The sequence below is a fragment of the Rhinatrema bivittatum genome, chromosome 2 (assembly GCF_901001135.1).
Source record: "Rhinatrema bivittatum chromosome 2, aRhiBiv1.1, whole genome shotgun sequence".
NCBI lineage: Eukaryota > Metazoa > Chordata > Amphibia > Gymnophiona > Rhinatrematidae > Rhinatrema > Rhinatrema bivittatum.
In genome coordinates this window covers 722,918,088-722,943,461 of record NC_042616.1, presented here as the reverse complement: position 1 = coordinate 722,943,461, position 25,374 = coordinate 722,918,088, and the positions used below count along the sequence as shown (strand labels likewise).

Here is a 25,374-nt window from a genome sequence, read left to right as displayed (position 1 = left end):
GCTATGGCTAGGAAAGCCAATGATATAATGACATGTCTGTATGCTATGGAGAGGGGAGCCAATGATGTGATGGCACATTGTATGCTATGGATGTATGTACAATAAAAAGGGACCCACAGGAGTGGTCAGCCTTCTCTTCACTTCCATTCTTGCCATGAATCCTGCCTGATGTGTCTTCATTGCCGCAATAAGACACATCACATACTACACAATAATTAAAATGGTAGTCAATCAAGAAAAATGAACTTAAGAAGCTACCTTTACTTACCCTCCCCAGCAGTTCTCCTACTCCTTTCCCTTGCAGGCCACACCAGAAGCAGCAGTAGATGCTAAAGCTGTCCTCACAGTCCTCTTCCTTAGGGACCACAACCAGTCTCTTCTCTCTCTCTCTCACACACACGCACATTAGTCACACCCTCAGGACCAATTTCTCTCACACACCAGTCATCTCCCCAACCAGTCTCTCTCTCTCTCTCACACACACACATACATACCAGTCATCTCCCTGATCAGTCTCTCTCACACATACACACATCACCTCTAGGGCCAGTCTCTCTCAATCACACAATGCTCTCGCTCTCTCTTACTTACACACAGGCTTTCAGTCACACACATGTTCTATCTCACTTACAAACAGGCTCAATCACACACATACCCTCTTTCACAGCCACAAGCCAGCCAAAAACATACTCCATCTCTCTCACACACACACATTGACACACACAAGCACCCTCCCTGACTCACATATACACCACACACACATACAGAAGCACCCTCCCTGTCTCACATACACATTACACTCTCACAGAAGCACCTTGCTTTCAGACTTGCAGCATTTTTCACTTTTATTAAAAGTGAAAGTGATGCTCCCAATCATTAAATAAGAAAACCATACTCCTAACAGAAGGCAAAAAGACACCCTTGCTTCAGGTTCTGTCCTCCCAAGGGACAGCCACCCACACTGTACAGCTTCTCTTATTTTACGCTTTCAGGCAATAAAGCAAGTGTCTTTCTTCAAACTATCAGTCGTATGATTATTTATGTGGGAGATATGGAACAGAAAGACATCCTTAGTCAGCTTCCTTTTAAATGGGAAGATTCCAGTCTTAGTCATTTAAAAATGTACATTTTCTAAAGCCTTAAAAAAAAGCAAAACCATTTCAGATTGGAACTATTCTAGTCTTCATGCTTAAATTATGTTTCAAAAAAACAAACAAACAAACCCCACCTGGAATCACTATCTTAAATGTGTGATTTTGCTGAGATGAACATTTTAAATACTTTAATTTTTTTTTTTGATTTAGTATTTGTCTCTACCCACTTTGTTAAATTTTATTTCCAGAAGAGGGATGCTTAAAATTCAGTAATTTCATCTTTCATCCAACTTTTCAAAAGTTGTGCTACCAGCACAAAAGTTGAGGTATATGTATTATCACATTTCATTTTTTTAAACTGGCAGATTCCTTTCTCACATACACACCACATACACACACACACACACACACACACACACACACACAGAAGCACCATTCCTTTCTCACATACACAGCACATACACACACACAGAAAGAAGGTCGGCACAACTGGTCTAGCTGATCACGTGGCCGAAGAAATGAGGAGCGGCGCAGTCAGAGACCAGGCACCGAGACTTAGGGGGTGCCGCGACAGGCAGCCAGCCCCCGACTCGCCCTGCCTCCCCCCCGACACCCCCCTGGTGGTCCAGTGGAGGGCCCGGGAGCAATCTGCCGCTCCCGGGGCCTCGGCTACAACTAACCAAAATGGCGCTGATGGCCTTCAGCCCCTACCATGTGACAGGGGCTACTGGTGCCATTGGTTGGCCCCTGTCACATGGCAGGGGCTAAAGGTCACGGCGCCATTTTGCTTAGTGGCAGCTGAGGCCCCAGGAGCGGCAGATCGCTCCAGGGCCCTCCACTGGACCACCAAGGGGGGGTGTCGGGAGGGTGGCACTGGGGGGGAGGCAGGGCGAGTCGGGGCTGGCAGAATTTTGAAAGGGCAATTTTTGCCCTTTCAAAATTCTGCTGCCTGCTGCGGCGCCCCCTAAGTCTCGGCGCCCTAGACACAGGCTTAGCTCGTCTAGTGGTTCCTCCGGGCCTGGGCCTCACCAAGGGCCTGTACAAGGAGATTATCATCTCTCTCCACACAGTGCTACTCGTCACCTTTCAATTTCACTATACCACGTCGGGCCTCCCTTCTTTCTCTGATATACGTGAAACATGTTTTGTCTCCTCTCTTTACCTCTTTGGCAATTCTTTCTTCCATTAGACCTTTTGCTTTCCTGATTTCTTTCTTCTTCTCCTTCAATTTTAATAGATATTCTTGTGTTCTGTTTTTTGGGATCCTTTATACTTCTTGAACACTGTTCTTTTTTCCTTAATTTTTTCAGCCACCTCCTTTGAGAACCAGATCAGTTTATTTTTCCTTTTACTCTTATTTATTTTCCTAACATATAGATGTGTTGCCTTTGTAATAGCTCCTTTTAATTTGGCCCATTGTTGTTCCACCTCACCCATTTTCTCCCATCTGACAGTTCTTCCTCTGGGTACATCCCTATTATGACAAAGTCCATATTTGTGAAATTTAAAATGCCGGTCTTTGTATGACTTCTCAGTATCCTATTCGCCATAGCGAACCATATCGTCTGATGATCACTAGTGCTCAGTGAGTCCCTAGCCTAACATCAGCTTCTGCATATACCAACCCTTTGTTCTATAAATTACACAATTATTTTAATACACCCTAGCTAGAATTCTAAAACACTAGCTAGATTAAATAGATAGAGGTTTCAAAACATGCAACAACAGAGGAATTATAGCAGAAAATAGAACAATTTCAGCAAAAAATAAGTCTATATTCAACTTCTCTGGTCACAGGCTCAGGTATGTGTATCTCTGGAGAGCCATATGAACAATTATTTTTACTTCTATATATATTACTTCTTAGTGACTCCCTGCAGTGCTTTGTGAATCAGCAGACCCAGAGGCTACCAGTTTTTTTTTCTTATTCTCATCAGTCTTTCTCGTGCATTGACCATTTTTTGTTGCCTTATTTATATTGTGCTAATATTCAGACAATTCTATTTTTGAACCATGCTGTCATTTTTCTTTCATTTAGTTGGTCTAATTTATGATCTAAAAGCCCTGTATGGAGATCTAATACAGGGCTTTTGGATGATCAACAGTGTGATTTTCTTATTCAGAAGTCATTGGAACATTATTTTTTGGAAAATCAAACTGCTGATATTTCTATGCAAGTGGTTTGAAATAGGGATGTGAATCGTTTATCTGACGATTGAAAATATCGTCTGATATTTTCAATATCGTCAGATATCGGGGGGGGGGGGGGGGTGTCCCCGATAGCGATAGGAAACCCCACGATTTAGTCGGTTTTCTTATTGTTATGGGGGGAGGGGGTGGGAAGAAAGGACACAACCTAAAAACACAACCTGACCCTTTAAAATGAGTTTGTTAGTATCCCCCCCCAAAAAAAGTTTTAAATACCTGGAGGTCCAGCGGGAGTCCCGGGAGCATTCTCCCGTGCTCGGGCTGTCGGCTGCCACTAATCAAAAAGGCGTCGAAGGCCTTTTGATCTTACCATGTGACAGGGGCTATCGGTGCCATTGGTCGGTCCCTGTCACATGGTAGGTGCAGTGGATGGCCCGCGCCATTCTTAAAGATGGCGCTGGCTGTCCATTGACAAAAGGGTCGGGGGCTAGGTCCTCGCTGCGATTCGGCCGCCGGACCGAGGCTTACCTCTGAGGGACCATGGAAATCACCTCGGGAATCTCAAATGGGGGAGAGACCCTAGGGTATCACCGCAGGAGAGCGGAGCTCTTCTTCAGGTAGGTTTGTTCTTTAAAATTTGGATTTTCTTCTTTGAATTTGTTCGAACGCTGTGAGAGTGTGCAGATAGTCCCTAACTGCTCTGGAGACGGAAAATACTTAAGAGCTGCACTTCCTGCAGGGGTATATGTACTAGGGGCTGACGTCAGATTGAAATCTGATCTGTCTCCAACTGCTAGCAGGAGTACACTATACCCATTGGTCCTGAGTCCGTCTGCTACTCGCTAGGAAAAAGAGGTTTATAACATCACGTTGTGGGGTGCAGCAAGTAGATAGGGAATGGTTATTTACCCATTCAAACAGTATTAAGATCAGGGAACCTTCCATGAAACTAACAAGTAGAGATTTAAAACAAATCAGAGAATGTGTCTTTTCAGTCAATACACAATCAAGCTATGGAAATTGTTGACTGAGGATGTAGTCAAGGCATCTAGGATAGTTTAATTTAAAAGGGGTTTGGACAAGTTCTTAGAGGAAAAGTCCAGATAGACATAGGAAAGCCACTGTCTATCCCTGTGAAGGAGCAACAAGAAATGGATCTACTCTTTGGGATCTGTTGGTATCTTGTGCACAGATTGCCCATGGTCAGCGACAGGATGCTGGTTTTGTCTCTAATAAAGACCATTTCACAAATTCTATCATCATTGTCCTTGCTGTGGTTAATCAAGCCAAAGACTATTACGGGCATTCTACAGGCTGTCTGAACAATAAGGGCTTCTTTGAGATCAACAATATGTTTTGTTTTATAGCAGAGCTATTGTCAGAGAGCTTTAGAGGCCCTCCCAGACTGCCATCCAGCCATTGTAGCCTCAACCAGGGCTGATACTGTTAATAGTCAGTAGGGATCATTTTTAGATATTTTAGATAGAAATAGAATCGATAAGAGATTTTTTATTTAGGATTTAAAACATAAAATACAGTTTTTTGCTGGAGCCGAGCAATTAGTGGAAAACATCTGAACCATTAACCACAGATAGAAAGTACTACTGACCTTTTTTCTGAATAGGTCATGACGACCAATAAGGTTTGACACTGAGCTAGGCCAATGAAAGTTTGTCGTGGAACTCTCACATAGCTGAGCATCCCCCGGATTGGGAAGAACTAATCATGTTATGACAACTGCCCAGCAACCAAAGGCCAGCCATTCACGAAACGCTAAGTAACAGAAGCTTAAACCAGGAAGATTGCAACAGGAAGTGCTGAGAATTAAAGACATCACAGAAGGTCCTGGCAGAACAGCGACATGTTCTGATACAAGCTTCTATTGGCCAAAGACTTCTGATGCAACTAAACTTCAGCTGATATAAATCATAGATGGGGGTTAGACATTCGTGTTGAGAGATAACTAACTGGCCTCTTAGAGTGGTAATTAGGGGTGTGCATTCGGATTGACCGCATTAGTAAAACGCAACTCATATTTTTTTTTTACTTAAAAAATTGATTCGACATAAACGATCGGATTTCCCACATATCGAACATAGATATGTTCGATATGTGGGAAATCGCGATTGTTGAGCCAAAATAAAAATATAAACCCCCTCACCCTCCTTAATCCCCCCCCCCGACTTACCACAACTCCCTGGTGATGGAGCGAGGAGTGAGGACGCCATTTCTGCAATCCTTGGCGAGAAGCATGTGACGTCGGCGGCACGTCGAGTGACGCCGGCGTCACGTGATTCCCGGCTCGTTCGCGCCGGACGGCTCGTTCGGCCCAAAAAGAACTTTTGGCCAGCTTGGGGGGGCCTCACTCAGACGCGACGTCACGTGATTCCCGGCAAGTTCGCGCCGGACGGCTCGTTCGGCCCAAAAAGAACTTTTGGCCAGCTTGAGGGGGTCAGGAGGCCCCCCCCAAGCTGGCCAAAAGTTCTTTTTTGGCCGAACGAGCCGTCCGGCGCGAACTTGCCGGGAATCACGTGACGTCGGCGTCACGTGATTCCCGGCTCGTTCACGCCGGACGGCTCGTTCGGCCCAAAAAGAACTTTTGGCCAGCTTGAGGGGGTCAGGAGGCCCCCCCAAGCTGGCCAAAAGTTCTTTTTGGGCCGAACGAGCCGTCCGGCGCGAACTTGCCGGGAATCACGTGACGCCGCGTCTGAGTGACGCGGCGCCACGTGATTCCCGGCAAGTTCGCACCGGACGGCTCGTTCGGCCCAAAAAGAACTTTTGGCCAGCTTGAGGGGGTCAGGAGGCCCCCCCAAGCTGGCCAAAAGTTCTTTTTGGGCCGAACGAGCCGTCCGGCGCGAACGAGCCGGGAATCACGTGACGCCGCGTCACTCGACGTGCCACCGACGTCACATGCTTCTCGCCAAGGATTGCAGAAATGACGTCCTCACTCCTCGCTCCATCACCAGGGAGTTGTGGTAAGTCTGGGGGGGGGATTAAGGAGGGTGAGGGGGTTTAAATTTTTTTTTTGCACATATGTACATATACCCAACTCATTGGATTTTTTTTATGTCCATATTGGCCGCAAGTGGGACCCCCTTTCGGACATAAAAAATATGAACATAAAATTTTGCTCTGCACATCCCTAGTGGTAATAAAGACTTGGATTTTATAAAATTTTGACATGCATTCCTATTGTGCCCTAAATTACATTTGTGACTCAAATGTTCAGGGTTTAGGAATGCTAATCCCTAAGGATAATCCCAACACTACCAACTTGGCCCCTATCTGGAATAATAAACTATGATTGCGAATTTTAACTGTGATTGGTTTTGAATCACTTTGAAGGCACTAGGAACTACTGAAGAGACAGGAATGCACTGGAACAATTAAAGGTCACTTTAGTAACAGAGGTTTCCACAGCAACAAACGTTTAAAGCTACAGGTGACAGACAAGAAACACTGAAATCTCAGTATCATTTGCTAATTGTCAGTGATAATGCATTTCACATAAGAGATTGTTTCAGTAACTTCATTCCTGGAAGGAATACTGAATTTTATTTTTGTCATCAGAGTACAGGCACTCTGCTCTTCATTTTTTGTTTGAGGCAAAAGCTGGAAGGAGAACACCCATGGATAAGTAAAAGGAGTCAAAAGATATCTAAAGGCTCATTGGCTAATACTATGGAAAACAAAATATCTTATGCCAATGCACCAACGAGATTTGGGAGAAACAGACAGAACCCACAGGAAGCTGGAAATGGCAGCCTAGCAGAATCTTCAAAACTGCCTTCTGAATCTTACCTTGTGGCATATCTCAGAAAGTATTATCTTAGTCTAAATGTCACCCCAGTCACTCTTTACTACCTCCTCCAGTACTACTGAAATTGGTTTCTTGCATTTGAAAGATATTCTACACTGGATGATAACTATAAGACAGTTAAAAAGAATGTACATGGGACAAAAGAATAAGATTTCTGGAGGTAGAAGAATAAAAGACAATTATGTAAAACCAAGGGAACAAACAGCAGAAAATACCATTACATGACTAAACAAGTTAGAAAGAGGAATATGAACAGATCACAATGTGAAAGAACAAACAGGAGAGAAAATGTACAGTTCTAGGAACGGTGAGGAAGCTAAATCTGCTTCTGATCCTAGATGTGAAGGGGAGGGGCCACAGAAGCTTTTAAATTGATGCAGGCATTCTTTTCACAAAATAAGTAAGCTCTAGTTGAAAAATAGTAAACACATGCAAAACATTTTTCCATGAAAATTCACAGATCTTTTTTTCATAAAAGGATGAGCAGCCACTAACTTATTACACTCATTACATAAAGATAAGAAATAAATGTTTGTTTCTGTATACCACCTATCTCCAATAATATATATGCTTGAATTGCCATGAATTTATGAATATATTTTACAACTAAGCTGCTCAGCTATTCCTGACTGATGGTATCTTTATGACTTTTTCTATAGAGTGGAGATTTTGCATAATGACATGTGATACTTTTAACTTGAAATCCCATTTAAATCAACAGACACTATTTGGTTTTACATTATGAATATTTATTCTTCTTAAAAATGTACAAAAAATAAAATAACTATTTATAGTCTTATAGATCCCCTCTCCCATTTACAAACTATTAAGTTACATAAGCTATTTCATAATATAAAACACACTTGTATTTATACATAAAAGTTCCCATGCTTGCCATAGAGCTTATTTCTGAAATTTTGGCACAGACTTTGTTTGTATCATGTCCTATCAGTCAAAATAAACAGTTTCTGTGCTTTATCCATGGGGTGATATACAGTAAGAATTTCCTATTTCATACCTACAGTAAAATCCATTCTATACTAGGACTCTGAGCCATCTGAACAGCACAATTTAAAATTACAGAGTTACATGTAGAGATTGCATCATTCGTAATTTTGCAGATTGTTTAGCTGAAATAAAATCCCATTGGCACCCATTTTAATGGATTCATATTCCAACAAATTTAAACATGGGAAAATAGACAGAAAAAGAACTATTATCTTTTGCACTTCCTTAACACTTCATTGATGGAAAAGTCAATGTTAGAGACAATCTGCCAGAAAAAGAAGAAAAAGTGATTGTTTTGTTTCTTCTGTGTCTGGTTTTGACAGAAAGTCAGATACTGCATAAATACTTTACAAATTACAACTGCCAACATACACTGCACAGGAAAGCTGCTTAAAAATCTAGGTATCATTACTGGAAAATATGTTAAGTTATTAATTAGTAGATAGGGCATGGTTTCTTATGAAGAAAGCAATCTCTATTGCTGCTTTTAAAATCCTGTTTGCAGAATCTGTTATTTTAAAAGCAAGTGAATGAATCCAGTTAAATCATGTGTAATTAGAGAGAAGGCATATAAATTAATGGTATATGCACATTAGATGACATGTTAGCATTTACCACGGATGTTACTGGGTATCAGGAACAAGCCAGCATGTTTTAGTTAGGTTTGATTGCATAGATTAAACGGATGGCAAATAACATTTACAACCCAAACAAGAGATGGTTCAGAAAAAAAAAAAAAGATTCTTCGAGTCTCATTTGCGTTTGATAAGTTTATATACTGTAAGTTTTTGCTGTTTTTAACATACAGTGCAGCAAAAGAATAAACAATAAAGAAATACAAAAAAAGTCTAATTCAGACATGCTTCAAGCCATTGCAAACCCATTACATTGCAATCAAGAGCCCAATTCTGCCTTGGTCAGCGGGTGGCTATAACGTGTTTATACCAACCCCACTGTTATTATTTCTGCCCCTCTGGTTCCAATCCCTTTGAAAATTGCTAGAACAATTATTTACGGAAAGTTTGTGAGGGCACGTACCAGCATAAGCCTTCCTTGAAAGACTGCCATCTGGAGCCTGGTAGCAATGACCACACTAACATGCATACTTCCTATGGACTGTATTTTCCAAATTTCCCAAAATAACACCACCACTCTTAGCAAAGCCATTTTGATAAAAGGAAGAACACATTAAGCACAGGTGCTTTCATTAAAAATCTTGGTCCTTAATAGGAAGCCTTTATGTTTTATATAAGTTTCCTTCAACTCTGAAACTGCTCCAAACTCCTGACAAGGCTCAATTAAATATTTGTAAGCTTGTCCAGAGCAAAGGGCAGGAAAGGCGGCAAAAACGGGAAGCATCTCAAGTTTGAATACTGACTTTGATTTCTTGAGTTGCAAGGATAATGAAAGAAACCTACAATACCTGAATGTAATCCACTTTGAAGGGCCAGAAAGCAGAATATAAATAAATTACTGTAACTGTGCTCGGTGCCTATTTGTCTACATCAACTTTAGATGAGGGTAGGAATTCTTTATTGATTCACTGTGTAAAACTGTCTGGACAAAATAGCGACAGACAAAGAAGTGTTATAGTGTAGAGGTTACTCAGTTGGAATCCAAAAAGATTTGGGGCTTAAGTCCCACACAAACTAGAAATCAAAACTTTGCTGGTTTGGAAGGCATGAGAGATCAGTGTAAGTGTAGAGGATGGGAAGTGTCATCTTTTGTGTGAGAAGTTAAATGGGACCTTAAAGGAGAATTGATGTTTTCTCTTATCTTTCCAATGGCTCATAACTTTTTCAAATTGTCTACTTACCTTCCCCAACATAACAGGATTACCAACTTGGTACTAATAATATTCAACTGTCTTATTATATCTTATGGCAAATAAAAAGATTACACTTTTACTTAAAAATATGCTGCTAAATTTCTAAATGCTACGTTTTCAATACTGATAGTTTTTTGGGGGAGCTCTATATGGGTTTCCGGGTTATGGAGGGTGTAAGGCAGATATTGGCGAAATAGTTTGGCCTGATCATGCACCTGTTGTGATTGACTTATCTGAGCTCCATCTTGTGCGGATGGGGAAGATGGTCCATGGATCCCACCTTGCTTAAGGATCCTTTACATGCAGATTCTATCGAACAAGATTTGAAGGAATTTTTCAGTCTCACTGAAACCCCATTGGGTGGTGAAACATTATCTAGGATAATGTGAAGGCGGTTATTAGAGGTAAATATATTTTCCTTTGTAGAGTGTGTAAGAATTCTGGCTTACAACAATTAGAGGTTAATCTGAGGAGAGAGTTAAAGGAGTTAGAAACACAAAATAAGACTGTGCCCTCCCACAGTAGACAGAAACAAATTAACCCAGGTCCATTACCATTTAGATAAAAATGTGATTTATAGTTGGGAAGCATTGCAAGAAGATCTAACCTGTGTTAGCTTAAATGAAGTTTCACTGTGTTTCCTTGGGTAGGCCTGAGGTATGAGGGAATAATTTCTATCTACTGATGCAACTTATTGGTTCAAGAGGGGTAGGGGGGGTGGTTAGGGATGAAGGGAGAAAAAAAATTGATAAAATGGTTTGTTTGTACGATTTGCAGATACCTTTGGGGTATATAAGAAACCCTGTGTGCTGAAGGTTTATATGGACTGTTTCTTGTTGATTAATAAAACGTTTACACAAACATGTGATTTATAGTTTGATAGGACCAAAGCAAATGTATTAATTCTAAAGGGAATAAAGTGGCCAGGTTGCTAGCATATAGATAAAAAAGGAGGAATTAGATTGCTTAATGAAATTTCTAAAGACAGAGATTAACCCAGAAGAATCTATTAATCAAGATAGTTATACCACCTTTGCAGTTTTCTACAAGATCCACTTCTCAGATAGATTTCTCATAAAGGGAGACTGAAGATTACTTAGCAGGAGGATTTTGTTAAAAGCCTAATTTCAATTCACAACCACATAAGGAAACACAATTTGCTATACTGCAAATACTCTGTTTATTAATACAAAAAACCCTTTATATGTAAACAATACACTTTAAAAATATCCCCCCCCTGTTTTTTTAAACACACACATCCATACCCCCCCACTCAATGCACTTATTACTAAAACTCTTAACAAATTAGGGTCCTATTTGTTTCGCCTATGTTAGGCTTCCTCAGGGAATATATCAACAACCACTTTTACATCAAACACTTTTACAGCTCTCCTAAAAGCATTCTCCAATTTCTTCTTTAAATATTCACCAAGATGAATCCACTACTCTCTTTTCCTTATTCTTTTTTTTTTTTTTTTTAATCGACCTCTGCAAATGCTGTACAAAAAAATACCATCAACATATTTATATTGTTTATATTCCCAAAACATTTCTAAATAAATTACATAATACCATACTATCTGCTTACCTCAGTATTTTACCACATCATCCATTCCCATTTCACCAGATACTTCACCGTCATTTTTGCCACTTCTCCTATTACCCTGAATGTTATACATGATATATTTTTAATCTACAAAATGTTTTCAATTTTTTAAACTTGAAACTTTTCCTCTATACTGTTCCCAAAAAGTATTCTACACTTTTAATTACTTCTTACAAACAACTTTTATCAAAAAATAGAATAAAATAATCACCTACATGATCGTGGTAATGGTATCGTGTAGGTGATTATTTTATTCTATTTTTTGATAAAAGTTGTTTGTGAGAAGTAATTAAAAGTGTAGAATACTTTTTGGGAACAGTATAGAGGAAAAGTTTCAAGTTTAAAAAATTGAAAACATTTTTTTTAGATTAAAAATACATAGTGTATAACATTCAGGGTAATAGGAGAAGTGGCAGAAATGACAGTGAAGTATCTGGTGAAATGGGAATGGATGATGTGGTAAAATACTCAGGTAAGCGGATAGTATGGTAATATGTAATTTATTTAGAAATGTTTTGGGGATATAAACAATATAAATATGTTGATGGTTTTTTTTGTACAGCATTTGCAGAGGTCGATAAAAAAAGAATAAGGAAAAGAGAGTAGTGGATTCATCTTGGTGAATATTTAAAGAAGAAATCGGAGAAAAAGTTAGAGGACCAAAGTGAATAAAATTTAAGAAGAATGGGAATTTACATCAAAATTGGAGAATGCATTTAGGAGAGCTGTAAAAGTGTTTGATGTAACAGTGGTTGTTGATATATTCCCTGAGGGAGCCTAACATAGGCGAAACAAATAGGACCCTAATTTGTTGGAGTTTTAGTAATAAGTGCATTGAGTGAATGGTATGGATGTGTGTGTTTAAAAAAATGGGGGGAGGGGGATATTTTTAAAGTGTATTGTTTACATATAAAGGTTTTTTGTATTAATAAACAGAGTATTTGCAATATAGCAAATTGTGTTTCCTTATGTGGTTGTGAAATGATTGATTAAGGAAACAAGTTTTAAGCTGTGATATATAGTCATAATTTCAAGTCAGGAAAAGGAATGGGCTTGTGAAACCTTGAGTTCAGGAGCGAGGTGGGGGAGGATGGCCTCATTATAACCTTCTATAAATGCTATGCACCTTTATTAGCTCCTACATTAGCAGACATCTTCAATGATGTGCTAGTGGGGGTGCCACTGCTGGGGGGCTACGAGGCATGCAACTATTGTGGCAATTCCTAAAGAAGGGAAGGATCCAATGGTCTGTTCCTCTTACAGGCCTATTTCTTTGCTAAGCAATTATATTAAGGTTTTGGACAGGGTGCTTGCAAACAAACAAACAAAAAAACAAGCATGTTTTTTTTTAACAGGTAGACAAGGGATTGATAATGTAAGGATGACAACTAATGTTATCTATGTGGCTAGCAATAATTCTAGGGGCCATAGAATTAGCTATGTTTGGGTCTGGAGATCACATCATAATTTGGGTTTGGGTTAAGGGTACGAATTCTTACCCAGAGGCACAATTAGGGTGACGCATTAGACAGGGCTGCTTGCTTTCTCCACTTCTTTTCACATTAGCTCTTGAGCCTTTCGCAGCCAAAGTGAGGGCGGATAAAGATATGAAGGGGCTTTTTCGACAAAATTGGGATTTGATCATAAAATAGCATTATTTGCATATGACATCTTACTACATGTTTGCGATTCATGCTCTTTGTTAAAGGCTATTATGGGTACAATTGAGTAGTTAGGAAAATTTGGGGGTTTTTAAAATTGATGCCTCAAAGACTGAAATCTTACAACTGAACATTGGGAAAGAGGTTTAAGGATAATGTAATTAAACCCAACACCTTTAAACAGTCAAGGGATTTCATGAAATATTTGGAAGTTAATGTTTCTAGCTATTTGGAACGTTTATACACTCTGTAGTTTGCAGCTTTATTAAAAAAGTTAAAGAAGGATTTAGCAGTGAGGTCTGCTTACTCAATTTCTTGGCTGGCTAGAGTTGCTTCTATTAAAATGAATGTCCTGCCAAAAGCATTGGTGTGTTTTTAAATACTACATTTTCAGTACATACTTTTCAAGTTTGATATTCATTATCCAGGTATGAAACTGAAAGCCACAAATCTCAGTTTTGATTCTAGGGCATTTTGTAAGTAGCAGAATAAATCTGGGAGTATTCATTAAAGGATTTCAATTCACATCTAAATGCACCATGTGCTTAGGAGATTTTTTCAAAATTCTCGATAGACAGATGTTATGTGTTATTGCTGACATACAACAAATTAGAGGAAAATAAATTATGTTTCAGTTCAGTCCAAATGTAGCTGCATTTCTAGGACTAGATTTAAGTTTTGGACAACAGCAGCATTCATATAGTTCACCTTTAATTTCTTATAATTCTATGCAGAGCAAAAATTCACAAAATTTTGAGCAAAATCTCTTGTACAAAAACCACTTGGGTTCTTTTGTCCTTAAAGCAGGGGAATCAAACCACAATCTTCCAGGGCCATAATCTAGGCTAGTTGCCAGGATCTCTCTTATAGGGGTGTGCATTTGTTCTGAAACATGAAAAATGAAACAAAAAAAAAACCCCAACTCAACTTCTTTTTTTTTTTTTTTGTTTCAGAGACTGCATCCCTTATCACAACCGCCAAACTCTCCCAACATCACTGTAATAAAAAAAAAAAATTAATGCCCCATGCCATCTTACAACATCTGTGGGATCAAATAAGTCAAAACAGAGCCCAATCACTCCTGCCCCACTGGGTCCCATTATCAAAATGATGCCAAAAAGGTGGATGGTCTACATAAAATGACTTAAGAGGAGAGGGTTGAAGAACCTAAATATGTACACCCTGGAGGAGAGGAGGAGAAGGGGTGATATGATACAGACTTTCAGATATTTGAAAAGTTTTAATGATCCATGGTCAACAACAAACCTTTTACGTTGGAAAAAAATCAGTAGAACTTGGGGCCACGATTTGAAGCTCCAGGGTGGAAGACTCAGAACCAATGTAAGGAAGTATTTCTTCACAGAAAGAGTGGTGGATGCCTGGAATGCGGAGGAAGTGGTGAAGACTAAAACTGTAAAGGATTTCAAAGGGCATGGGATAAAAACTGTGGATCCATAAAGGCTAGAGAATGTGATGAAAGAGAAGAGCCATGGGGGTGGATTACTGGAGTGGAGGCTACTACCTGGTGATTACTACCCTTACTCAAAAAACCTTCACACGGTTAATGCAACTCCAACATTGTTCTCTGCTTCAATGGCAATGGGAAATGTGGAAAAGAGGATTTGCATTCAGATTATAACCAACAAGGACTGAACTTCACAATTTGGGTAAACAAATTTGCGTGGGGGTAGCTTGCTTATTACGGCGGTTACTATCTTAAACCAATTAAGCCTGATACATCACTTTGACTGCATATACAGCATTGCTCTCTGTTTCAACGGCAGGGGGATATGTGGAAAAGAGGATTTGCATTCAGACAACAACCAGCAAGGAGAGAACTTCCCAATCTGGGTAAACAAGCATGGGGGTAGCTTGCTTATTACGGTGGTTACTATCTTAAACCAATTAAGCCTGATACATCACTTTGAATGCATATACAGCATTGCTCTCTGCTGCAACAACAGGGGGAAATGTGGAAAACAGGATTTACATATAGACAACATCCAACAAGGCATTGATCTGTGCAGTGTGGGTAAACAAGCATCGGGGTAATTTGCTTTATGTGGCGGTTACTATCCTTAACCATTAAGCCTTATGCTAACCTTTGATGCAACTCCAACATTACTCTCTGCATCAATGACAGGGGATGGCAGGAAATTTGAATCAAACAGTTACCAACAAGGGCCCTGAACTTGGTGGTTGATGAAACAGATAAGTATGGGAAAACAAGTGCGGAAGCTTGCTGGGTAGACTAGATGGGCCGATTGGTCTTTTTCTGCCGTCATATCTATGTTTCTATGCCGGTTGGCCTGGAGTGTGGCAGCATTTCGTCGTGCAGTCAATACAACAGAATGGGGATAAACTTGGGCCTGGCTGGTGCCATTTTTACAATGGGACTGGGGATCACTCCTGCCTCATTTTGACTTGGGGAAATGGGTAGAAGTCTCAGTGTTTTTTGCGTAAGTTTCTGCTTCAATGGTTTTTTCCCTGTGGATTAAATCCAGCTCTTAGTGTTTTCAAAGTGACTCTGTTGTTTACAAACCTTTCTGCAAATGAAAATGACTATTGTTACTATCCTTTTAAGTTTTTTCCTGATGAAGCCACAATTTTTTGGACAGAAAAATCTGTTTCTTCAAATCACAAAGCCTCAAATGTACTAATAGTAGGGCAAAATAAAAAAATATGTCTCCCAGACCTAATCCTATTCAGTTCCAAAATAATTTTAATTATTTTAATGTATGGCTGGCAACTGCATAACTGTAGAAAGTCATATGAATGACAGATACGTAGTAATCACTGCAGTAACATTTCTCTGTTACTCAACATAAACAGCATTTTTAAGAAGAATCGAATGGCTGTAGAATAAATAAGAACCATTATATTTAATATAAAGTTCAGTCTGGAGTGCATAAATCAGATTACGGTTAGGTGCTAGGGTTCACAGAGAGCATTATCTGAAATAATAATTTTATTTAAAGAATTATATTGAGCTTGGAAGACTCAAAACCCGGTCATTTTAAAATGTCCCCCAAGTCTTCCAAGAGAAAGACACAAGAAGAGGAAGTTCCTTCATCCTGCTATGCCCAGCATATTTTTGGATTTCTACTTCTTGGAGGGTCGTGATCAAGATCATATTATATTGTATTGTAACACATCTGATTTATGAATATTCAACTTGTACACTGCCTAGTGGCCTTTATTACAATTTATTAATTGCCTAAAGCCAAGTAAAATATAGGATAGGGATGAGCACTTTATTATAGATTTGATTTGTACTCTTGAATGATTTCATTCAGATGAAACACCGCCAAATCTGACTTGACAAGGTTTGAATTGATTCTTACCCTGCAAAACCTGGCTTGTTGAGTGATGACATGAGTAGTCATGATTTTGAATAAACTTGTCAAGGGAGAGGAGGGATAATTTTCATTAAACCACATACGTTCAAGGTAGATGGGTAATTTTGTACCATTGCACTTCGTAGCTAATTTTAAGAGAAATTATTGGGATTTTTTTTTTTTTGAAAATTAGTTACAAGCTGCATGAGTACAAAGTACTCATATACCTTGCACATGGAAAATAAGCACGTATGTTTTGTAATTAAATATATGTACATATTTAGAACATAAGGACTGCCAGGCTGGTTAGATCTGTGGTCTATTGAGCATGGTATCCTGTTTCCCTACCTAACCCTACCTCTCCTGGATTATCCTTTTTCTCTTCCGGTTAAATATAGCCACTTAGTGAAACTATGCGATTTTTAATTATCCTCTCAGCTGTGGACAATTTTCAGCCCTGCAAATCTAGCTGGGCAACTCTTTCGTTGCCTGGTTAGATCCTTCAGAAAGCTGACCTCTTGAGGTCTATCTGCTGTAGACTGCCACCAGAAGTTTGAGGATACATGACTGAGTGCTTAGATCACAAGAAACTTTCCCAATCATTCCCAATGTGGGAAACTGGGCAAATATGAACTGTCTTGAATCAAAAATCTGAAGTAGCTCATGCTGAAACTTGAATCTACTTATAACTTATAAATGGGTTCTGACAAATCCAAGCCCAGTTACAAATTTGGAAATAAATTCAAACTGGGAAATAGTTGATTAAAAAATATGGACAAAGCACTGAGGTAGGATGAGCCCATCTGAACCAGGACACAGTTGGTTTCCTTCTTTCTGACACAGTACAATGCCTGCATCAGGGATGGATTATCCCTTTGGGATTAGATCTTTTTTAAACTGCTTCCTTTCCTGACAAGGGTTAGGAAGTTTTTCGACTCAATTCAGCCAGCACAAACATTTTATAATAATATAACTACATTCAAATCCCAAACCCATATCTAACCAGTCTTGTTGTTTTCAGGTCAAAAACACCACTGCACCTATTCACAGACTTCAGTAAATTCAATGGTAGGGTACAAGGGACTGCATGACACACTCACTTCGTGGCTGACAGTTGCAAACAAATTATTATAGAATATGCACTGTAAATATTAAATTCAAAGTATTTGGGGGTATTAATGCTGCAAGATTGAATAAACTAAGGTATATTACCATACAGTATTACTTCATTCCAATACAACCACATTGCTTGTTTTGCAAGTACAGTCTCATATTTCAATATTATTGTTCATTTGAAACCAAGTTTACAACTGTCCTGCAGTTCTTCGGTGATACCCTCAGTTTCTCCCCTTGATCCCAGAGATGGGTTATATAACAACCCAACTCTGAGGGCTCTGGTTGGTCAAACAAGGCATAAGATGTAATATGATAAGAATAAAAATCTGAATGGGTTATACCCAAATATTATAATTTATCTAATTGTGGGGCTCTATATCAGCATTTCTGCATTTCCATCACCATTCATGAACTACCCCACAAAGCTACACATTCTAAAAGACCGGAAGAATCTAAATTGAGCCCTATTCTCTAATAAAGCACAGTGGAAGTAAACAAGTCAACATAAGTAAAATATATATTATTGCACATTATAAACATTATATACAATGGTAAAATTGTAATCTTTTATGCTACTTACAAATAACATTTTAGTTGAATGCATTACAAGTTCTCACTGCTACTGTACAAACTGAGAATAACCAGAGGTATTTCGCAAGATTATATATGCCAGAGGAAATGAGGAATGCCGTTAATTTTGACCTGGTGAACACGATCAACTGCAACCCATTAATTCTGTACAGAAAGTGTTTTCCCTTGCAATTATAATAAAGGGCCATTTCATTCCTGAATGTCAGTCAGCTAAGTTACCTTTCAGCTAAGAAAGGCAACTACTTCAATTTAAGCAATGGTGACAGGAACCTGCATATTATAGGTGGTTTATAATAAATAAGAAGTTAAATTTACATAGTGGCCTTTACAGGGCCACAAAGGCCACTATGTTTAGAGAAAGATTGCCTGTTGGAATTTTCTCAAATTTGTTTTCTATATAGTTTCGTAACAGCTTCTCTCATTAGCTGAGGTGAGCTCCTAAGATTCTCAGGAACTTTCTTCACACTCTGCTCCAGGGATGAAATGCTGTGGCTCCTCACTTAAGCATTTGGATTGGTGCTAGATCTCCGTCAATGTGATCTTGAAGCCTTCCATCATGCTCTCGACATTCAGTATGAACGTGTCTTCATTGGAGTAGTGCTCAATAATGTTGTCATCCATGTTTACTAGGATACTGATGAAAAGGCAGAAAAATGTAATCAATACCCAGTATACTTGGAGAGAATCTGACAGTTTACAATAGAGAGAGCAAGACAAATTTTAACATAAACCAAGATAACACTGTAAGCTTATTTACTTCCATTTGATGTTCAATATGTTTGATTTTATGTCCACATGTTGACTGCTTTTATGTTTTACTATAACCCACCCTGAATGATCTAGAAAGCTTTTCTCAGAAACATTTCCAATCCCCCTTAGTCACACCTTATCAAATATCACATCTTTGCTATGACATACACAACTTTGAAGAAACAGAGCAAACATAGGGGTTCATATTCAAAAGATTTATCCAGCTAAAATTGGAGTTTTGGCTGAATAAATCTTCCCTGTTTAAAATTTGACTGGTCAAATTCACGAACCCCACAAATTTAGCCAGGCAATAAAAGAGCTGATTGGAGTTGTTCTCAGGGTAGGTTTTTCAAATTTAGCTGGTTATTATTATTATTGAGGGCAATTTTAATAACCATGTGGGTAGGGATCAAGTCTGCATGCACCTTTTACGCTGAGACTTTCAAATCCTAACTGCATGATGTGCATAAGTTTGCTTTGAAAGTTCCCACATAAGTGGCCTAATATGTACACAAACTCACCTATAAAAAGTTACCCCTGTTCTATCAAGGGCATAATTTAAAAAAAATGTTTTATTGAATAAAATCCTTTATATGGCCACATGAAAAACAGTAAAATCAATACAATCCAATTCAAAATTAAAAATATATATCTAAGAGAAACAACCACAACAAACTGAATTACACCATTCATATTAAATCAGAATGCAATCTATGCTGTAGTGTAGAGATGAGCTCCAGAATTTGGGAATCACAAAGCAGATTCTCCAAAACGTACCTTGTTATAATTATGTGCACACCCAACAAATATAGGATACCCAAATACCTCAATCATAACATAGCCCAATTAAACCAGTAAAGCTAGTAAGAGAGGTGTTAGTTTGGAATGAAATAATTCCCAACTCTTGGGAACATTACGATATAACTCCCATAAATGATAGGTTATGAAGTTAATTGTATATATCTGCCAAAGCAGATGCAACCATCCAACTAAAGGCACAACCATCCAACTAAATGATGACCTCCAGCAACAGCTGATTTTTTCACCTGGCTGTAATTAACAAATGATTTGCCAGACCAATATCCCCCTTCTTAACCGGTGGAAAATCCTTCTCTGAGAGAATCCATGAGAGAATCTCAGACGTTTTGGAGAATCTGCTTTGTGATTCCCAAATTCTGGAGCTCATCTCTACACTACAGCATAGATTGAAGAAGGGGGATATTGGTCTGGCACCCAAGACATCAGCCAAAGGATCTAAGGGCAAATTAATACCCATAAAGTGATACATTCATGAGAGAATCTCAGACCAATATATTTGTATTTTAGAGCATGTCCACCAAATATGGAAAAAAGGACCCTTATTTCCACAATCTCACCAAAACCTGCCCTGACTCATTAGATCCATTCTCTTTAACTTATCTGGGGTATAATACAGGATTTTATACCCATTTAAGAATATAAAAACATGAGAATTTGCCATGCTATGTCAGACTGAGGATCCATCAAGCCCAGTATCCTGTTTCCAACAATGTCCAATCCAGGTCACAAGTAAAATAAGGTAAGATCCCAAACAGTAAATAGATCTCATGCCATCGTACAATGACAAGTAGTGGCTATTTCTTAAGTCTACTTGGTTAATAGTTTATTGACTTCTTCTCCAGGAGGAACTTATCCAAACCTTTTTTTAAACCCAGCTACACTAACTGCCTTAACCACATCCTCCAATAATTTATTTATTTATTTATTTCGAGGCTTTTATATACCGAAGTATAGCGGGTTGCCTTCACTCCGGTTTACAAGATAACAACTTATACAAATTGGTAACAAATTGGTAACTTTGGGACACCCTAGCAGAGAACTGAGTTAGGGTGAGGTCAAGGGGGAACAACGATTACAAACTGGAAAGAGCACTTTATAACAAATGGTGAAATCATGAATTCCAGGGCTTATCTATATAAAAAATAATAAATTTTCTCCAATTTGTTTTGAATGTGCTACTTATTAACTTCATGGAGTGCCCCCTAATCTTTGTGGGCCCAATATTCAAAATGGGTTCAACACTATTTAGCCGGATACACGGGACTTACATTAGGTGGCTAAGTACAGATATGGCTAATTACAGATATTCAGAGTTAGCCGCATAAGTATACGTGCCATAGAGCAGGTCTAAATAGCCTAGTAGACTTACTGGCTAAGATGGTAACTTTCAAACCTGTGCATGGGCATCCATGTGTGTGCAGTTGCTGGCATTGCGCACATGGACGTGGTGATTTTATAACGCGCGTGCGTCAACGTGCACGCACATGTGCGCAAGATTTTATATTGATGCTCGTATATGCGCGAGAATGCCCAATCGCGCACGCAAGTGGGGGGATTTCAGTAGATGTGAGCAGTGACATAATAGCCCTATTCCCTGTTTCTTCCCAGTCTGCTCCAGTAAAGAAGCGGACTAGGAGGGAACTTCCTAAACCTCTTCCCTTTTCCCCTACTAGCCCCGACTCCTAAAACCTTTTTTAAACCCAGCTACACTAACTTCCCTAACTACATCCTCTGGATGACACGCTGTGAATCAGAAATTACATCTGATTATCCTCTACTGGCCCGCTGCGGGAAATTTCATTTTCCCGTGGTTCGGGCCGAGTTTTTCTGGACACCCCGAAAGTTTAATTAACTAGAACCCCCCACCTTCCTGACCCCCCCCCAAGACTTGCCGAAAGCCCCTGGTGATCCAGCGGGGGTCCTGGGAGCGATCTCCCCCTCTTGGGCTGTTGGCAATCAAAATGGCTATACATACTACTCAAACAAATGAGGACTATTCTACTTATCACTTGAATTTAATTTATTTTTCAAAACCCAGGGAATTAGAATCAGAATATGTGCTCAATTGTTCAGGCTCTTGCCCTATACAGGGCTACAACCATTTTCATGGCAACAATAGCACTCAGTTTTCACTTCATTTACCAATTCCCATTAAGTAATAATTTTTATTTTTTAATTATATTTTGATATATTTATATAATTTAATATTATTTATCTTTCTGTGTTTGATTTAAAACCGCTCTAGTTTTTAACACCATTCCGTGAAAGCTTCTTCCAACACCTCCTCTTGTGACTTCAAGTTGCCTGCCTAAAAGGCAATTCAACCACCCGCTATTTTGTGACTGTTAAAAACTCCAACCTCCCGACATTGCAATGTTTCGGCGGCTCATCTCGCCTGCTTCAGGGGATTCTTCCTAGTCAGAAGCAAGATAACATTCTCATTAGCACACTATTCTCTCTCAAAGAAAGTTTTTTGTTTTAATACAAGGCATTCAGCACAATGGGACTTACTCGTTTAACTGGCCTTTCAAGGCTCCTCCTCGCAGCACAAAACCAGTGACGTCTCTACGCTCTGAAAATCTCATCAGCACTTCCTGGTATTTAAACTTCCCTCCTACCCTCAAAATCTCACCAATCAAAAAAGTTTTTCAGCACTTCAACCAATCGGTACTCTTCCTACATAAACACTGACCAATCCACTTCCCTGTTCAAACCGGCAGGATGCGTGGTCTGCAATTTAAAGATCCATTTCTGTTCTTGTTGCATCAATTTTAAATTAAAATTGCCTCCACGTTCATCCTGTTTTAGAACTTCTAACACTGTACACCTCATACTACTAAATATATGGCCCTTCTCAACACAGTGTTGTACCATCGGTGCTTCTAACCTCATGCACTTCAGTGCACTCCTGTGTTCAATCAGGCGAGTTTTTAAACTTCTCACAGTTTTACCGATGTACACTAATGTGCAGGGGCACCAAATTGCATACACGACTCCTTGAGTGGTACATGTTGATTTTACCCGAGGTTTATAGAATTGTAATTTCTCTATTGGAATGCCAATATTAGAACAAGCATTCTCACATACAGTACAAGCATTGCATGGGAAATGGCCAGATGTTTCAAAGGTCTTAGCTTGAGATGTTTTAAACATAGAATGAACTACTAAATCCTTGATGTTATTTCCTCTTTTAAACGCCATCCATGGACGCTCTGCAAACACTTGATGCACTTGCAAGATGTGCCAGTGCTTTTTAATGCTGTTTACTACTTTTCCTATGCCAGCTGAGAAAGGTAATACACAGGTCAGTTTGGTCTTTTTCATTTTTGATTGAGGGGTTAACAAAAGCTCCCTATTATTCCACCTAGCCCGTTTCCATGCTTTCCGAATTACCTTCTCTGGATATCCCCTACTTAAAAATTTTTCTTTCATCTCTTTAGAACGTTCCTTAAATTCAGCTGTTGTTGAGCCTAACCTTCTCAACCTTAAGAATTGTCCAAAAGGTATGCTATGAATTAGCTGTGAGGATGATGGCTTGATATACAGATAGATATACAGTGTGAGGATATTAGCCCTGGAATCTAGAGCAATCAAAATGGCGCCAGTGGCCCTTTGCCCTTACCATGTGACAGGGACTACTGGTGCCATTGGACAGCCCCTGTCACATGGTAGGTGCAATGGATGGCCCGTGCCATTTTTTCGGCACGTCTTGGGGGGGGGGGGGTTAGTTAATTAAATTTGAAGGGCTGGGGTGGGGTTGAGGGTTCGTTTTTTTTTTTTTTTTTTTAATGTACCCTTTCTTCCCCCCCCCCAAAAAAAAAAACCCGATAGGAAAACCACATGAAATTTCATGGGTTTTCCTTTCATGTTGTCAGCCCCCCGAATGCAACTACAAAGGAAACATCATCTTTATTTCCTATTTCATTGCAAACAAATGCACATCCCTAATCCTCTACTTCTTTTGTACTCTGAATAGGTAAACCTTCCTTGCTATGTCTTCTTCTTTTGGGATGAGCATCCCACCATACCAGATTTTCTTCTGCTTGACAAGAGCCTCGGCTTTGTCAGATATCTACTCCAGGACTTCCAGACATTGATAGATCATCTTTGTTCCCATAATAAAATGTCACCCCACAATCGCAGGCTCTCACTACATAGCTCCAACAGCTTATCTCCTAAGCACTCTGACACTCTCAAGCTTGCCCAACAAATAAAGACAGTGTCTCCATCTAGTGGAATATTATGCTCCAGGAAAATGACTTCACTGCCTTATAAATTAGTTGAGGGAATAAAGTTAATGCCAGAGCAAGAACCCTTAAAGCGCCAACTTCTGGGGCCAACAGACCTTCCCCCTCAGCTCTGTCAGAGCCATTACAGGAGCTGTTCCACCACCGTTATCGTTACTTGGCAGACCCCTCACTTCAACAAGCCACTCAAATCTTTTGGCTCTGGTGGCAAATATTGCAAATGAGGGTCCTGTTCCCCACCTCAGCAAAACAGTTGCAAATGGAAAACAGCAAAACTACCAATGCCAAATGCTGCACCTGATCATATCACCTCAGGACAAGACTCTGTTTAAACATTTGACCCTTATTTTAATGGCACACTTTGGCAGGGTACATCTAGGACCACAGGAAGAATCAGTCTCAAATTCCCCTTCTGCACAAGGAAATATATTCAGAATATCTGCCCTACTGGTTTTCCAAGTTGGTGCATCCACTATCCCATTTAAATTAACTTTTCTGTACGGGGAAGGGAAGAGCAGCGGGATCAAGAGGTCATATTGTTGCAGGTATGCTTGTTCCCCCAAGGGCATACTTTTTTCTCATGCATATTCACTGTGGATATCCTGAAAACCTGACTGGATGGAGTTCCCCCAGAACAGCTTTGGGAACATCTGTATAAAAGCATGCACTTAAGTCCCATCTCTTCCTAACTATGCCCCTCAGAATGTCTCTCCCCATTGTGCGTAAACGTGTGGGTGAAAATCAGATTATGCATGTATTTTTATAGGCACTGAGCCCTGGGCAATTTTAAGAGTTATTTACATAAAACGAATGGGGAAAATAAAAACATCAGAAAGTAAACACACTATTAATAAGGGCAATGAACAAGCGTTACAAAGAACAGCAGCATACAGAGAGAAAACAGAAAAAAATATCAGTGTGCAACAGTCTATGCAAAATCCCCAAACTCTAATGGCAATGACCGGGAAGGCTGACTAGCAATCTCTCTTTATGTGTCTGGCTCTATATAGGAAGGTGCCCAGGTATTAATTGGTTTGGTAATATTCAATGTGCAGTTTACTTTGTTCAGTATCAGTTCCAAAAATGCTGGAAGGTATAATATAACCGCTATCTGTCCCAGTAAATCTCCACTCTTCTGGTGTGCTACAATGAGTGCATTTCCTTGCACCGTCGAATCGTAAAAAGATCCCACAGTATATGGGGTATCTCAACATAGTAGAATTGCAACTCTCTTGCTTCTTTGAAATGAGCACTTTCTTCAGGCCTGATTTGCTCACAGGCAAAAGCCCTCCTGCTTGTATACTATATGCAGAATTTAGTTGAGGCTAGCGAATCTAGCCTTAGGAGT

At 39.5% G+C, this 25,374-nt stretch overlaps 1 protein-coding gene across 9 annotated transcripts in view; it reads right to left on the bottom strand.

The window, feature by feature from the left end:
* Positions 1 to 18,118: 18,118 nt before the first annotated feature.
* Positions 18,119 to 25,374, bottom strand: part of GRHL2 (grainyhead like transcription factor 2) — a 294,199-nt gene continuing 286,943 nt past the window's right edge. For 8 of the 9 annotated variants that reach the window (XM_029591826.1, XM_029591824.1, XM_029591828.1 and 5 more), the window contains one exon: positions 18,730 to 18,844. In XM_029591826.1, coding sequence (XP_029447686.1) covers positions 18,730 to 18,844 — 115 coding nt within the window. Of the gene's footprint in view, positions 18,845 to 25,374 lie in introns of all 9 variants that reach the window. The other variant, XM_029591820.1, reaches the window with a different exon arrangement.